This window comes from Micropterus dolomieu, linkage group LG08, assembly GCF_021292245.1.
Source record: "Micropterus dolomieu isolate WLL.071019.BEF.003 ecotype Adirondacks linkage group LG08, ASM2129224v1, whole genome shotgun sequence".
NCBI lineage: Eukaryota > Metazoa > Chordata > Actinopteri > Centrarchiformes > Centrarchidae > Micropterus > Micropterus dolomieu.
Window position 1 is genome coordinate 12,980,190 of NC_060157.1, and position 17,470 is coordinate 12,997,659.

Consider the following 17,470-nt stretch of genomic DNA (forward strand, 5'->3'; position numbering starts at 1 on the left):
GAGAAGGGATTCAGTCAAAAGAAACCCCTTTAAATCTCACATTGTGCCACTTTAGCCTTTCATTTTCAGCACGAACAGACTCCCAGCCATGTCATATTTCGTCATTGTTTATTTCTGCTATAACACCTGGCTTCAGAGAAGCCAGTCTCAGTGACTGGAATGCTGAGACAGGAGCTCAGTCGCTAATACATTTGTTTTAAATCTTTATCGGTGTGAGGTAGAAATGTAGGATTGTGACAGACTCCAGCAAAACATGAATGTTTCAATGTTTTGAATCTCTTGATAATGTCTGAAGAAATACATTTTTATGAGCAGAAAAACAAAGTACATTTACACAGTATAAAAATCTGAAACATAGGATACTCAATCCACAAAGCTGAAAAACAAAATTCTGATCTAATATCTTCTAATGTGGGAGCTGCTCATGGTAAATATTTTAAAGCCACAACATTTAAATTAAACATTTTTCATACAGCATTTCATAAAATGCACTTTAAGCAACTTGTTCATGCACTGCAATGCACTATAAAAATTATATCAATGCTCCTTATTAGGGCGGACAGCCACAAGATTGTAAAACCCGCCTTAAAAACAACATGCACTCATTTTTATGAAATTACATGTACAAAGGTCATTTCACGACAGTGCCTTTACAAACAGTCTGTATAGGTTTTAAACCCAAATATTACAATTGACATTTATTTCACAAGACATATTCCGTGTTGACTTCTTTACGTCCCCGTTATCATTCACACTGCTGTGGATGCTTATTCTAAACCTTTATACAGGTGGATAAGCCGCAGCACATACCGTCTTCAAGACGTCAATGCACATGAGACTGGCTACCCACAAAATCTCTAGTTTTTGTTGAAATCAGGGAAACCTGCCCAAAAGTACTTTAAGTACACTTAGTATGCAACAAGCAAATTTGTTCACAACAAATTAAAAGTTTTTAGAAAACATAAAAAACACAAAGTTTTAGTCAGCATGAAGACAGTGGAACGCCACATACGCTGATTGATGTGCACTTAGCAGAGTACAAATGCAAACAAAAGTACAAAAACAGCAGCATAGCTACACGTAACATTTACGTAACATTTCTGAACGCAAAATCTTTAAGAGAATTTGATTCCTTAAAAGAAATAATTACCATTGATAAATACACATACAAAATGCAGATCGAGAGGGACATTCCATGACACTGATGGGACAAAAGGAAGTAACATATAATTGATTGTCATAAAGGGAAAAAGTGATGAGGTGATTGCACAGGTTCTATTAGCAACACATTCATGATAACCCAGAACCAAGTGTACCTAAATGTAAAAACACACCCAAACTTAAAATCTCGGACATGTCATTCAATATATAAAAAAGATGGTCATGTCGGAATGAGCTAAGAATGTAGTAGCTCAATGCTATGATAGCGAGGCAATGTGAATACAGATTAAGCATGAATTAATTTTTTTGTACCTGATTGGAGTTATCATTCCAACTAATATTTACATTTATTTAAAGTAAAGAACTGTACATTAATGTCTTGCACCTTTAAGGAAATTCAGTCAGTCAGTTTTAAAATTGAAAAGAGAGAAAATTATTACAAAGCATGTTTCAATTCCTTGTTGTATAACAGAAAAGTCATACTTGGTCTTTGTAAAAGCCTGAATTCTCAATGTGAAAGCACAGCCAATAAAAATACCAGTTTAAACTGAGCCAATGTTCCCAAATACCAAATAAACAAATATTTTACAGCTTCAAAGTACACTTTTAAACTAAGTACTCAGATTCACTTTAGTCTTAAAGACTGGGTTAGACTTTTTAAAAAGGTGGAAATTCCACTTCCTGTTTGTTAGATTAAGGACTGGGCTTCTTAATATAGCTCATCTGATACTGGCAACACCAGCTAGTGCTAAACAATGAATGTGATCAACATGAGAGCATGGTAAGGCTTGGATAAGACTAAAACTATTTGAAAAGGCTTAGGCCAGAAGGTAAAGCACGCATGAAGTGCTGTAAAGACATTAAAGGAGATGAGCACAGTTGCAGCTGCAGAGGATTCCTTTTTCATTCAGCTGAGAGCGACTGATTACCACACTGCATCAGCTCCAGAAAACATTCCAAGTGTCATCCTGGCATTCAAGTGCCAGTTTATCTTACTCTAGCAAGGAGTCCTGAATGACTTTGCACCATGCATCGTTAGAAAACAAGGGGCCGCTGCAGGATTTTGGACAGGGTTTCGACAGTAAACCCCTCGCGAAACAAAGACAGTTCCTGAAGTGGACACTCGCTAATCTTTAATTCGACCGTTCTGGGTGCTAAAGTGCTGGACTGTCCTGGCTGCTGTACTCAGCCGTCTCCATCTTGAGGATGTAGGGAATGATGCTGTCAATAGAGACGTTACCTATCAAGCCAGTGAAGAAGAGCTCCTCTGTGATGCTGGAGTTCATGAGGCGCAAGGCCGGGAGACGAGTCAGGATACGGGTCAACCTGGGGAAAAAGACACACAGCAGTTCCTGCAAAGTCACCTTGATAGCTGCTTACCTTGTTTTTCTGCAAATAAGATGTTCTTATAAGTTCCTCGGGGTGTGTACACAGTGCCACAGTCTTCATAAGCCAAACTTATGTCAGCTAGCCAGACAGACACGCATTTACCAGTGACTATTTATTGACAAGTCTTGTCTATAGTTGACTGATCATCGAATCATGAGTGTGTCTGTGTGTGTGTGTGTGGCAAGCTGCAAAGCTGCAGTCTTTATTCATTAGTGGGTTGGTGGGAGACATTTCCTGTGCAGTCAGCTTATTGTAACTGGTAGTTTATTGGTTATTGTGACAACAAATAAACAAAAAATCAGCCTTATACCATTTTGCACAAATATTGGGATATGTTTGTTTTTGTTCTTTTACCAAATCATCAAGTTGAGCTGCTCCACAATCTTCCCATGTACCCTCGGTAACTGAATAAGTTCCCCCTGGGGTACACATGCTCCATAGACCGGATGTTTGAATGTACCTGTAAGTGTCATCAGTGTAGGTTTTCTGCACGTAGTCCTGCAGTTCCATCAAGGCTTTCTCCTGGAACTTCTCAATCTGCCCGCCGCTGTCCACACTTGGATGATCTGACAAGTTAAATACAAATACAAAATTTAATAAAATCACTTTCATTCGTCCATGGAACTCTTTTTATCTGACTGATAAAAAGTAATGAAAGTAACTTGCTTTAAGAAAAGCTGACACTCTTCAGAGCAGACTCACCTGGGCTGAACAACACTATAGCCTTCAGGTAGGCATATTCGTAGTTGTCAATGTCCAACCTGGTCATGCTGTTACAGAACTCCTGGAACTTCCAAATATGCTCCATCACCTGCTTCACCCTGTCCCCTGAAAGCTTGTCTGGGAGAGAGGAAAATGTCCAGTTTGATATTTCAAGATTCATAATTTACTTTTTCTGACGTGACAAAAACATGTCCTTGTCATCAAAACTTGCAATTTTGAATCACTGCTTGTTAATGACGGGTTTTGTCAAGTTCTTTTGACATGTAGTTTACATCAAGTTCAATTTTGGCATCTGAGCCATCATGTATGACTCATGAACAAATAATAAACAGTCATCTAGCCTCATCTGGAGCTCATATGTGTAATACTGGAATGTGAAACAATAAAATGGTATAAACCACACCTACAATGCCACAAGTGCTTGACAAATGAATGAAACAATGGAAGAAAACTTATCTACAGCCCTTTCCCATTAGTTCCTCTATGCTTTACTCCTAGTTTGTTCTGGAACAGCTTAAAAAAAAATCACATTTCTTGAATCCTGTTTGTCTGTGTGTCCCACTGAGAAATGATGACGAGGTCTGTGGTCCATACCATCCTGGATGCTGCTCTGGAGGTGGTTGATGATGGCAGTGAGGATGGTCGACAGGTTCATCACATGAGCACACTGAGCAAGACCCAGAGTAAACAGCTCATTCCAGCAGGCTCGCACCAAACTGGTGTTTGCCTCCTGACTGAAAGACAGAGACACAAAAAAGTGTAAGCACTTAGATGGAAAAAAATCTACTGTAAAATAGACAGGAGCGTGTAGTGTTATGGTATTTCCAAAAGCCCCTTTTCAGACATGGAATACTCCACACAGCCGGCTTCATCAAGTTATTAAAGTGAAAGCATTTTGTCATTCAGACAGAGGTGACTTTTACAAGATGTTCTTTTCTTCCCTTATTCAAATATTGTGAGGACATTTACAGGAGAGAGAGAGAGAGAGAGAGACAGAGACAGAGAGCACGGCAGTGCGTTTAAAATGTTTTAATAGCTGACCTTTCACAGGCTACTGCATAATTAAACTACTGCTTAATTTTGGACCTTTGTCAGCACAAGGGGCAATCGCTCTGCTTGTCCCAGTGAATCCACTGAAGCATTTCACACCAGTTTCATCATTTAACATTATTTAACAGCGAATTCCGCGGCCTGTTTTATAATATCTGACATGAACAAACACTGAAAGACAGAGCATTAAGTTGGGACTCTCGTTTAATTCCATTTCGCTCACATACTGTATGTATAGCCATAGAAAGAAATAGAGAGGGTGTTTTTTAACCTCCTTGTTCCCAGGTACATCACGAAGGGAAAATACTTTAAATTTTCTCAGTGTTTTCTAGTTTATTACACTGATTTTGTGCATAAGAGATGGTGATTGAGATAATACACTTATTGCAGTAATCTTACGCACAATTACTTTCTCTCTCTTTGCATGTTTTACCTCGTGCTTCTGCAGTCTTTACGTTAATCTGACAGCACTGAATACAGACTTGAGCCGTGTTGAAAATGTAACAGAAACGTTTCTTGGTCCGACCTAGTAAGATCGCCATTGTGACTTGTACGTAAAAGTGACCAGTGTGCTCATTCATACATGAGAGTAAGGCGTTAAATTGCCATCACACTAATGTAAAGGGGTGCATGTCTGGAAGGGGCTTAACACTATAATTTAAGTCTCACCCAAGAGCAGAGAAGGCAGGGATGGAGCGTGCCCAGTGCATGGAGAGAAAGAGTAGTCTGGATGCTGACTCGCAGATGTAGTGTACATTCAGATACTCGGGCATGGGGCTAGGCATGGTCAGCTGGACAGAGAGGAAAAGATAGCGATATAGGACATAGGAAAGGAAATTATTTTAATAAACAGATGCCAAAGTAAAAGGAACGCAAACAAGTGTCTCAATTGGACTTGACAACAAGCCACTTTTTCACTATGTTTAGACAGAGAAGTGTTCATTATACAGCAAAGCCCTCGGTAAATATACATAATGGTCTTTTTTAACCTTTTTTGTTGTTGTTGTAATTTCACAACACAGAGGGCCTTGAATTCTTTCATGATTCAATTTCACTCTCAAGAAAAACAATTTGTATTCCTAAATTATTAATAATGTGAGTCTGTTATTCGAGCCATTAGCTGTACTAGGTGACTCCACCCACCTTGAAGCCGACATGGCTGTCTGTGAGCAGTGGTCCTTCCACCTCAATGATGGGGGTCTCCTGGTCTCGACCAATCAGCTGGATGGTTGTTCCACCGATACACTGTGACTTATCTGCCAGACTCTGTCTGACCCCTACTTCAGGTGGGTTGAAAACTTTAGCCAGGGTGTCAAAGGCACTGTGCGCACACACACACATACACACACACACACACACACATACACACCTTTAAGTGATTTGATTTGCGGAAATTCTGCAAAATAAATAGATAGATGTGGCTCCTTCTTGTTAACATAATATTTCATGTATATTTGTGTATGTATGGAGCCAGAAGAAGGTATAATCTCTAATGTCAAAACTCACTGCAGACTTTATGTAAATGACTTGCATTAAATGTTGGCTAGATATTAAAGGGTACATGTCTAGATTTATGTAAGTATAAGGTTAATTATTATTTCTTACAATATCGGAAAACCAATTAGGGTTGGGATACCTGTTGTCTTCTGGAATTAACTTAGGGTGCTTTCACACCTAGACCGTTTTGTTTATTACTTTGTTCCGAATCAACTTGAATACGTCTCTTGTGTTCACACCGCACAATTGTAAAGCGGTCCAAATCGCATCCCCTTCCAGGGCTTTCCTTACATCACTACCTCATGCATGGAGGTCGCGCTTTGCATTGTGGGACATCTCCATGACAACAGCAACACAAAATGAATCATGGGTTGACTTGGTGCTGCGAGGAGCTGAAATGCCTCATAGATATTTGGTCTTCAGTGGCCACAAGAACACTGAAGTCTACAAAATGGTTAGTGATAAAAAGAAAGAGAGGGATTGTGAAAGCTCCGTCGAGCAGTGAGGCGTGAAGGAAAAAAACTCTGACAGCAGTACATACTACAATATAGTAACCACAATAACATACCGCAACAAATTAGCAAAATAAGCTGCTGAAGCTACATGTTGACAAGCGATCTTTTGGCGTGGTTGCCAGGAAAGACATTAATTTGTTCCGGTTCATGGGTCAGCTGTGATCTCACTGCAAATGAACCGCTCCAGGGTTCGTTTGGAATTGAGCCGAGATCACCTCTTCTAGGCGATCTCGGCTGGGTTGTTTTGTTCCGGATCAGAGTGCGATTGTTGTGTTCACATATTTCCAAACGAACCCAGCCAAAGGGGAAATGCCCCCTTGTTTCGGAACGTCTCCAATCGATCCAGGTGTGAAAGCACCCTTACACATAATACTGAAACTTAAATTAAACTGTATACATTACAACTGAAAACACAAGAAAGAAAACAACCCTTGAGGAAGTCCTTGTTATATCCATGTCATTTTAAGCCTTTTTCTTGCCTCTATAGAAACAAATCTATTCCATTTTAAATAATCTGCCAAAGACTGGCCATGAAAAGATGAGAATTCACTGAGGGCCTGTTAAAAGCGAGTGACGAAACAGCGCAGATACCTCTCACAAACACACTCCCCTCCTCTCTGTGCATCTCTGACTGACCGTGTTATCTCGCTGGCAGATTGCTCCTCGTGTTGGCTGTCTGAGGTATCACCATTGTTTAGATTCTCTTTTAGTGAGTCGCTAAGGTTGGCCAGTGATGTCACCACATTGGCTAGTGTCCCCAAGTCCCCCTGCCCAGACTCCATCTAAAGACAAACGAAACAACGCAGATTATTTTCCATCAAATAGGTCAGCCGAACTGGGATCCTCTTTAGACACAAAATAAAGCATAGAAATGCGTTGCCTGCAACAAAAAGTGATGACAAACGCTCCTTAAAACCTATTAACAATATAAATAGAAATAAGCCCGATTTTAGCCTCAAATTGGTCCCCCACGTTTAGAATCTGATCCTAATTTCTGCCTGATGGGCTGTCATTTGACATGCAGTTTAAGAGAGGTCATGATGCCTGTTTAATTGCCTGAAAAATCAACGACCTGGCTCTCTGACGACCAGATGTATTTCTGGCAGGTCAGAAAGTACGCTTGGCTGTCTTACAGTTTGAGGAGTTCCACAGTCTGATTTCCATCATGGCGGCTGTCTAAAGATCCGTTATAAACTGTAGTGAGCTTATGTTAATATTACAGGAGTAGTACATGTTGTCTTGACTTGATTGAAACTAAACATAGCTGCATTACAGACAGATTACTGTATATTGTCTGCATCTTCCAGGCATCTGCAGCTTTTTACTTTCCATTCATAGTAGAATTGCAAGTAAGGCTGCCTTTCTCTCTTTTTTCGTCAACACTGAAGACACGATGTACCTTGTTTGAACAAAGTTTAATGGAATTGTCAATGGACAAAACCGATTAGTTGATCTGTACAGTGTGAGCATAAAAATCGCAGGTTCTGGTCGTGCAGACAAGCCGATTAAAACGTTCAAGATCAATAAAAATGCACAGTGTCTTCCCACAGATTTTCAAGCTCGAACTCCTTTATTTTGTTGACCTTGTAATACTAAGCACCAAATATAACAGCTTCACAATGCAAGAGCAACAAAACCTTCCAACATCTCTGTCTAAAGGATCATAATTCTATTACAAGGAGCAGAAGGAGATAGGCAGGGAGAGGTTACATTTACGGGGACTGCAGTAACAGCTGTACCTTTGAGTCACTGGCCAGCAGCAAAGTTCCATCACTCTGGATGACCGGCTGCTGGATATTAACCAGCATCCCCTGGTCCAGCAAGCTGGATCTGCACATGACACAGATCATCATTAAAAACCAGCTCACATATCACCAGCTGAGAGCCCAGGCCTGAGGTTTGTCTGTAAATTTGATTCCCACTGACCTGGAGCCATCTGTCTCTGCATCCGAGATAAAGGTTGGTGTGGCGATGAGCGGGCTATTTAGGTCCTTGCGAATGTAGATCTTTTGGGTAGAGGCAGCACAGTTGGAGTGCTTCTCTCTCGGAACTATATCGATGGGCTTCCTCTCACTCTGGACAGCTGAGGATAAACAGCAAGCAGACAACCTGTATTTACTTTTTTCGAATGGTCATAATAATACAAGTGATCATAGAAGAATATTTTTCTTTTCTAGTAGATCAATGTATCACAGTAATAAATCAATCCACTAAAGAGACTTCTCTGCGACAGAAAATTGACAGATGTTGTGGCTGTAATTAATAAATAACTCTTTGATTTAAGTTAAAATTGACTGGATGGAGCTTCCTAGCTACTGTAGCTAACAGTAGTGACAGTGTTTGCTACAGATCTGATTGTACTGACTGATACTCCTCTGCAAACTCGCAACCACATACAAGAATTAAATCTAACTATTGTTACTGTAAATATCTGTAGATACCCTGATAATACCTGCCTTGTTTCTGAGTGACAGTAGCGTTGGGCAATATAATGGTATATACCGTGCAATTAGGGATGGGTATTGCTACTTGATACCTTTATGGTATTGAGCGAAACAGTCCAGTATCGAGTGGTATCGAAACGTTTCCAGTCAAACCAGTACTTCATTCAATACTTTTTGTAAACAGATTGCAAGTAACACAATGAAAGAAAGAGAAGAGCCCGGCTCTTTTTTCCCCTAATGTGCCTGCACCCGCTTGTAAGTCCATGCGTGATTTTAACAGCCCCTTCACCCTCGGCTGCTCGGGCATTTTTGTCACTGTTGCAATTTTATCACCACAAGCTTGGCTTTCCGTTGGTTTCATCTACTGGTATCATTAAACATTACACTGTACTTTTTTATTTGCTATTCACATCACTTGTCACTGATCGATCACTGCGTTCCATCATATCAATTAAAAGCTTTTGTGGCGCGGCAGCCATCAGCTGATTTTTCTCACAGAGCCTCCGGCTGCAGCTGCCACAGATATCAGATGTAGTCTGTTTGATCAGCTGGATGTGCAGCCTCTCTTTTCCTCTATTTGCTTCTTCAGATTTTCTAGTGTAGTTTAGTGACTTGTTTAGCCGAAACCTTTCTTATTTTCTACTTCTGTCTTCTTCTATTACTGTCGTCTTTTTTAGAGGAGGTTCGCGACTCACCACTAAAGGCAAAAACACTCATGGAGATCTTTCAATTCAGTTTATTGATCGAAAGTTAACAAAATAAACGTAAAACGTAAGAAAAATTTAACTTTAATTCGTTTTCCACAATTCGTGTGGTCACTAAAGTGTTTCACTCCTCTCTCATTCAAATACAAAAAAACTCCCAAGCTGTCGTCCTTCGTCTGAGGATGACCTAAGTAGGATGAAAAGCGATCTGATACAATTTCCCAATATGTTATATAGCAGTTATTTGAAAAAAGAAATAGATCTCCTCGCTTGTCCAATCAACTAATATGGCTTCAACAGGTGGCATTTCATGCAAGGTATCGCATGAAGTACTGTATTGGTATCGGTATCACTGTAAGGATACTGGTCTTGGTACTGGTATCGTAAACTTTTAAATGATACCCAACCCTATGTGCAATGGTAGAAATGTGTCAACCAGAAGAGATTTGGCATTAAGATTTCAACCGTGGGAGCTATTCCTTAATTTCTCAATATATATTTGGGCTGGAGTTTCGCGTGATCTCACAAATCCAGCTGCCTTACAAGGTAACGTGATTTGGGACTGTACATCACATGCTAACCGCCGCAGAAGAAGAGAGTTTTCTCATGGTCTCCAATCCAAACTCACACTCAGTCTTCATCCCCATCTTAAGGCATTTCCTCAACCGACAGAACTGGCAGCGATTGCGGTGGTGTTTGTTGATGACGCAGTCCTGTTTACTGCGGCAGCTGTAGGTCAGGTTCTTCCTCACGCTCCGCTTGAAGAAGCCTTTACATCCCTCACAACTGACCGCTCCATAGTGACGCCCTAAACACAAAGAAAACTAGTCAGAACGAGTGAGTCACTGTGTGCGTGGGTGCACATTCGATTGCTGACAATGTGCAGAAAAACACACTGTGGGCTATAGCATCAGGATACATCATTGAAAACACATACAAAACCACACATCACCAGGTAATGCAGCTGTAAGTACCTGAAGCCTTGTCCCCACACACCAAACAGTACTCCACTGGCTGCGGCCGGCTCAGGTCCCCTGACTGCCCTAACAACCGCTCCATTGACACAGGATCTGTGACAATCTGAAAAGCAAAGTCAAACAGAGGCCATTAATCTTGTGTTTCACCTTAACACAATGTCAATAATTATAATATATTATAACACTATGAGAAAATAACAACAAATATCAAGACCAAGATATTGCCAATAGTATCGTCATGTACCTGGGGGTGATATTATGGGGGAACTCTACCTGTATCCTTCCTGGCATCAGGCTGTCTGCAGCAGTGAAGATGAGCTGCTTAGTGTTGTGGCTGTCTGGCGAGGCCAGGATAACCTTGCCTGCCCCTGAGCTGTCAGCCGTAGTCAGAATGAATTGCTGCTTGGGAGCACTGGAAGGCTTCATTGCTGTCACTATCTGGATCTTCTGACCTGTCTGCTGGTCAGTTACAATCTGAGGGTGTTAAGATATGGAAGAGGGAGATAAAAAGAGAGGGAGGTAGAAATGAACATGCACCAATGGGGTTGAAGTAAAAAAAGAGAAGAGAGTGACATTGGAGGTGGGAGTGCTAAGTAATGTAACATCAACTCGTTCAGTGCTGCTGCTAATGTGCTGAAAGAGGACAACATCAACGGGCTGCAGCAGTGACACATTCTCTGAAGCCAACTAATGTTGAGCGCACAGCAGTTACCTGTATTCGCTGTGGTGTTGTGGCAGCCTCAGTGGAGATGACCTGAAAGCGCTGTGGAGACTCACTCATCATTGAGTCTGACGGAGAGGATGACATCTGCAAGGTGAAACACATTTCAACAAGTTTAAACACCTGATTATAATCAATAAGTCTGCAACATTTGTATATTTTACTTGAGCCTGTGTAAAGAATGGAAATGTTATTATACAACACTTTTACGCAAGTACAAGTCAGACCTGTCTAGAGTACCTCTGTCTACAGAAGGTATGTCTCTATGGCAACAAGTCAATATCCACTAAGCACACAGCCTGAGGGTAGCACCACAGTATTTCCACGTTTAAAAAGCCTTCACGTGGGTTATATGGAACAATGCAGACTGCCAGCAAAGTACATAATTAAAAGTCTCCCTCTGTACACTCACCTCTGCCTCATGCTCAGAGTCCACTTTCTGCTGAGAGAGCAGATTCAGGTTGGTCGTCATGATGATGTAAGGTCATTAGTGAGGTCTGTTTGGGGAAGATGCCAAATACATTAATCAACCACAAAGGTACAATCTGTCACAGAAGAGCAGGAAACAGTTTTATAGATATAATGTTCATCCTGTCACAAAAAAAACCCTTCGCTCAAGACAGCAAAATGAAAAACGAATGTCTTTTCAGCATGCAACATGCAAGCATTTGATGGTGACAAACAAAACAGAAAAATAACAATTAACAGTATTTATAACATCTGTTTTCCTGCTCCATATCTTATATCATCAAGTAAGCAGATAATGGCTTTTCTCCCACATCACACCTGCTGTAATATTCTTCCTGTTCAAACACCTTAGGTAAATATTTTGTGTGACTGAGTGTGACAGGGACTGGGAGATTTGAGACAACGTTGATAACCACATTACACCACAGTCTGAACCTCACACTGTCCAACAGGACACTGCAACAAAGGTGGATAATTCATGGCCATCCATAGAAATGTACCCCCTTTTATATGCACATCACTACATCACAATAGTTTTTACCTACAACCTGGTTTATCCCTTTACATGTGACTTCATACTAATTATAAAGTCAAAAGTGTTGTACCTCTGCATATTTGCACTCAGATAATTAGCTGACACCATAGAAATGTTCTTTCTTCATTGGAGACAAGTTTGTGACCAGAAAACTGAAAGCTGAGTGTTTGCACTTTAGTTAAATGTTTTGCAAACCATGATACTTGTACAAAGAGCAAAGAGAACTGTGTGAAAATCACTGCATTTGAATGCAGATGGCAGAAACGCATCAAAACAGTTTAAATGTAACACCCCTAACGGCACAGAGTCAAAATCAGGGCAACAGACACATCCCATACACAATCCATTGATATCTGGTACTGGTATTTCTTTGGGTATTGCACATATTCGTTATTATTCTTCTATATTTGTAGATTTTGTTCAATTTACATACCACCCTGTAATATGTCTGCACAACACAAACCGGCGTAATGCACATGTACATATCTGCCACATTGTGCTTTCTCCAAACATAGTTCAATTATTCTTTTATAATCTGCATCTGTTTATACCATATTTATATATTTTTACATTTATTTACGTCAGCTGTATGATTGTCTACCTGTAGCACCTTATCACCAAAGCAAATTCCTTGTAGGTGTAAAATACTACTTGGCAATAAAGCTCTTTCTGATTTCTGATTGAAAACCTATAAATCTGTATATCAAGTTTTGAGTGGCCGTACTGCATTTGGGCATCTTCCTAGTCAGATTTAAGTGATAGCATCAACTCCTACCATGAATTACCTCCTTGCACAACAGTTATGACTCTGATTTCTGATTATAATAAAGAATACGATTTGACAGCAGATGTGAAAGCTGATTAATGTGCCTGCAGTAGCTCCACAAGCTCACTGACCAGGGGTGTGTGTGGTTGGGGGGTGCTGCTGCTTCATAATGTTTACCGATTGGTCCAGCAGAATGCCCATCAGTACCTCCTTGCCCTAACGCAGAACAAAATGGAGAATCTGGCAGTCAGCCAACAACACTGGAGACGAATCGTTATGATAAATATGTTACGAGAAATTTTCTTTGCAGACAGTAGAGTGGGAGACTAACGGTGTGCTGGAAGTAAATGTAAAAATGCAGCTTTGGTGAATAAAGTCAAAGTCACTGTAATTTCAACCCACTTCTGTCCCCGGGATGGCAAAGGTAAAAGGGTCGAGTTCATATTCAGCAACTAACACACAGCTTTCCAATGTTAGCTGTTTAAGCTAGCGCAATACGAGTAAACGCAACAAGGGCTGCAGCAAGAGCTCACTGTACCAGTCTCTCCTTGTATTTGTCATTCTAGCATGCGGGGGTTGCTTCAGGTTTAATCGACAGTAAATGCACATTAGTTTAACTGTCTGTAAAGCACATCAGCGTAGCCAGAGCAGCGTTTCACGTCTCTTGCCCGGATCCCGAGTTGCCAGAATCGGGCAGGAAGGGAGCTGCGCATCGGCTGGCTAACAAGCTAGCTGGGTCATTAGCTGCGCTCTTTTATCCTCCGGTATCACGGACAGCTAAATACGGTTTTCTATCCGGGACTGAGACTTACCTCCGAGAAACGGTGGTCACGAATTTAGGGCTCTCTGCTATTTTATAAAATATATGTTTTGGTTTTCTTCTGTTAAAGGTCATAGTTCGTGACCCCGCACCGCCAGCGCGTCGACGATGGTTGAAGGTTTTTGTTTTTTTCCTCCTTCCTCTCTCTCGCGTCCCCGCGCACCTCCAATGCCCCCCACCCCCACCGTTGGCGCGAGTCAGACAGGGCTTACGTCATCCTGTCTGACAGTCCAGGGACTTTGCTTTGCTGTTAAAATATGTGATAGAAAATGAACACAACAAAAGAAAAAATTTAATAACGGACGCATTAGAGACAAACTCAGACATTGTTTCTCAACCATTAATGTATTTCTGGCCTGCTCTCCTCAATGGCACAAAGCTTTGAAAACTGTAAGTCAAGAATGTGTCATATAGGCCTATAATATAACAAAATGATAGCCTATATGTCATTTGTAATTCCGTTGTTAATAAAATATTTATAAGCATAAAAATGTTTGGTCAAATTCCAAGTAATTATTTTAATTATTATTTAATTTATATTGTAGTTAGGACCAAAGGTCATTTGAATAGCCTAGTTAATTATGTTCTCATGTCTTCATAGATAAGATAAGATAGAATATTCATTTATTAATCCCCCATAGGGGAAATTCATGTTGACTCAGCAGCACAGAGGAAGGAACAAAAATACAGTAAAATAATCAGTTAGCTTTCTTACGTAGATGTATAAATAATATAGGTACACACTATACACACACTATGTACAATAAATATATAGTTAACATTCTACAAAGGAGTAAAAATATATACACTCACTATATAAGCACTATTTACAATCAATAACCAAAAACAGTAATAACAATTATGTGCAATATGTATTCAGAATACAGTCAAGAATAGACTACTACTAGACACTCATATACTGTCATTTCTAGATTTAAAAAAATGCTACACTATTTCCAGGACAAAAATATATGGATTGTTTTATCTATGACTGCCACATGAACATCTGCACAGTTAGCTGCTGCTAATGCTAAAGAGTAAAGTCATGGGATAAATATGGCATCATTTTACAACTTGTTGTCAATATGACTGTATAGACATACAGTATATATTTTTACAATGCAGTCTGGCCTCCTTTCAATTTGTATGATAAAAAATTATGTTACATAGCCTCTTTCTGTGCTCTTGGTGTGAATATTTACCAGTAAATCTTAATATGCAACTGCATTCATATTGCTTTTTAACCAAAAGGCACTCAATGAGATTAACAATAGCTCTTACAGTATTGTCCAGGCCAAGACCCATCATATAGAACATAAAACGTCGACAATGCAAAACATTGGCCTGTAAAAAACACTTAAAACAAAATAAAGAGAATAAAAAAAACATTACATCACAATATAATAGTACAGCTTGATAAAATGACAACAATAAATATACTATAACAAGCAATTTAAAAACAGATATGCCCAATATATGTAACTGAAAAAAAAAAAAAATCACCCAATAGCTTTTTAGAAACATCCTTTAGAAATCTTTTGCTTTGCTGCCAGAAAGTTGATGGGATTTTGCTATATAGGATTTAGTTTGAATGACCTAATTAATCCACCATGAGATTTCATTCCACAATTCACTTTGAACACCTTGCCATAACATTTAAATAACTGTCTCAGTTAAGCTTTAATATATCATTGGGAACTCAGAGTCACTTAAAGAAGGGAACACTTCATGGCATCCTGCAGTCACCATCACAGGGAAATGTTAGCCAGACAGAGACAGAGAAATTGCCAGGTGTTGTTGGCCCCTGTGTCTTATGCTGTCAAAAAGCATTTAGGAATTGCAAAGAACTCTGTTGAAAGAAGGTCTGGCACATATTAAAAAGTGTCCGCAGTGCTAGCATACGACATAGATTTTGCTGCAGGGTTGTTATTACAATGATCAGCTCTAAGCAATTTACAGTATCTGTAGAATAAAAGGTGATTTACAATTCATTTACAAGACATTTATACAAACACAAGAGACAGGTATATAAGTGTAACATATGATTGCATAACAAGAAAGTATATATTGTCAATGTTTGTGCAAGAAGGAAAAGGCAGCACACTTTGTAGGAATGTATTTATTTACAATAAAATTTACAATGCAGTTTTCGAGTGACTTATCTTGTAAGATACATATTGAAGTATAATGAAGTACTTACAGAAAAGGGGGATACACACTTAGTGTCCAAACACCATAGCTTTTACTTGTGAATTTTAACACTGAACTCCCCCTGTACTCAAAAATGTATTTTACTGATTGTTATGTCACTTGGTTCAGTCATCAGATTGACACTGTAGCCCGTTTCCACATTCATATACACATAAGTATGTGTATGTACTTGTGAAATCCCTAAACTGAGGATTGACTCTTCTGTGAAGTAGGAGACATCTTGTGTCCAGTTGTAATAAACATCTGCATATTCAGAGATTCTGGATTTTTTTAATGAGGGGAGAGATGTAGATTTTCTAACAACTTAATTTAACATCAGACAGAGTATATTTATGTTGTCAAACATTTCTGGATGGAGGGGGGTCTTTAAATAAATGTCTATGACGATTGTTTTATTCTTTCATATTGGGATGATGCTGAGGTCTTACAGGACTCACTAACTGGACACATTGTCTGTAACTTCTGTCCCTTTTACTTTTATGTTAGTGTTTGACATTTGTTTTTGCACTAGTCTTCGTGCAGCGTGTTTCGTTCGTGTATCAGATCTCTGCAGGAAAGAAACCATTCACATTTGCTTAAGCTATTTGCCTGCATTTGCGTGAACTCCTCCAACCTCAACACAAAACGACAAAAGTACCTGTGATTGAGCACCAGGTGTCGCTCTGCGCCATCAAGTTCGATAAACCAGGTGTTGTGCCAAATTCTGCCTGCCGAGAATTGCATGCACCTCGCGGGTGATAACGGTCATTTATGCTGAGAAAAGAGTTGGATGCAAATCTCGGCAGGTAGCATACAAAATTTGATCTGCCGAATTATCCATCCACCTCTTTAGGTCCTTTTCAGACACTTTGCTGTGCTCATTGATCAAACGGCGTTATCTCCACATATATACCAAATGTCCAGGAATGGTACTTCTACTAAGTGTATTGACATATTAAAGACTGTAAACGTTCATAAAATATATACTTCGAATCATTTAATACCATTGATGGACCCCACAAAGAATATTATAGCGTTTAAAAGCAGTAGGTTATTTGGTGGTGCATGCAATTCTCGGCAGGCAGGCAAAACTCGGCATAACACCGGGCGTGAAGGGGAATAGGAGCACAGCAAAGCGGCACAGATGGCCGTGATAAAACAACATTATCTAAAGGCTGCAGTATAGGCTACACTGGTCATTCGTCCGTTTTAAGATCTTCATCCCTGCAAATTCGCCATTATCTGCCCATATTGCAGCTATCGGGATGTGAATATGTTTTATGGGGAAACTAACCCAATCGAGCCAATTACATTTGTCGCAGTCCAAGTAGGCTAGGCCACACATAATGCGGTTTATTATGGATATAGCTATTTAATCATCAAACGTAGGCAATCATTTGACAGGCTGTAATTTACTGAACAATGTATGCAAATATAAACATCTTTATTTTATTTTTAGCAAATACGATATTTAAGAGGCCGGGGGGGGGGGGGGGGGGGGGAAAGGGAT

General features: G+C 39.8%; 1 protein-coding gene across 2 annotated transcripts; it reads right to left on the reverse strand.

Moving 5' to 3' along the window:
- Window positions 1-91: 91 nt before the first annotated feature.
- Window positions 92-13,895, reverse strand: nr2c2 (nuclear receptor subfamily 2, group C, member 2). Of its 2 annotated transcripts, none has more exons than XM_046055545.1 (15): window positions 13,763-13,895; window positions 11,594-11,678; window positions 11,173-11,268; window positions 10,734-10,934; window positions 10,458-10,563; window positions 10,112-10,291; window positions 8,262-8,418; window positions 8,075-8,165; window positions 6,972-7,117; window positions 5,467-5,644; window positions 4,993-5,114; window positions 3,868-4,007; window positions 3,253-3,390; window positions 3,011-3,116; window positions 92-2,487 (listed from the first exon to the last, which is right to left on the reverse strand). In XM_046055545.1, exons 2-15 carry the CDS (start codon window positions 11,651-11,653, stop codon window positions 2,316-2,318), a joined length of 1,893 nt encoding a protein of 630 aa, XP_045911501.1. In that variant the 5' UTR covers window positions 11,654-11,678; window positions 13,763-13,895; the 3' UTR covers window positions 92-2,315. The 2 variants fall into 2 exon arrangements, with proteins under 2 accessions (XP_045911501.1, XP_045911502.1); XM_046055546.1 differs by lacking the exon at window positions 13,763-13,895 and adding an exon at window positions 13,489-13,589.
- Between the last annotated feature and the right edge of the window lie 3,575 nt (window positions 13,896-17,470).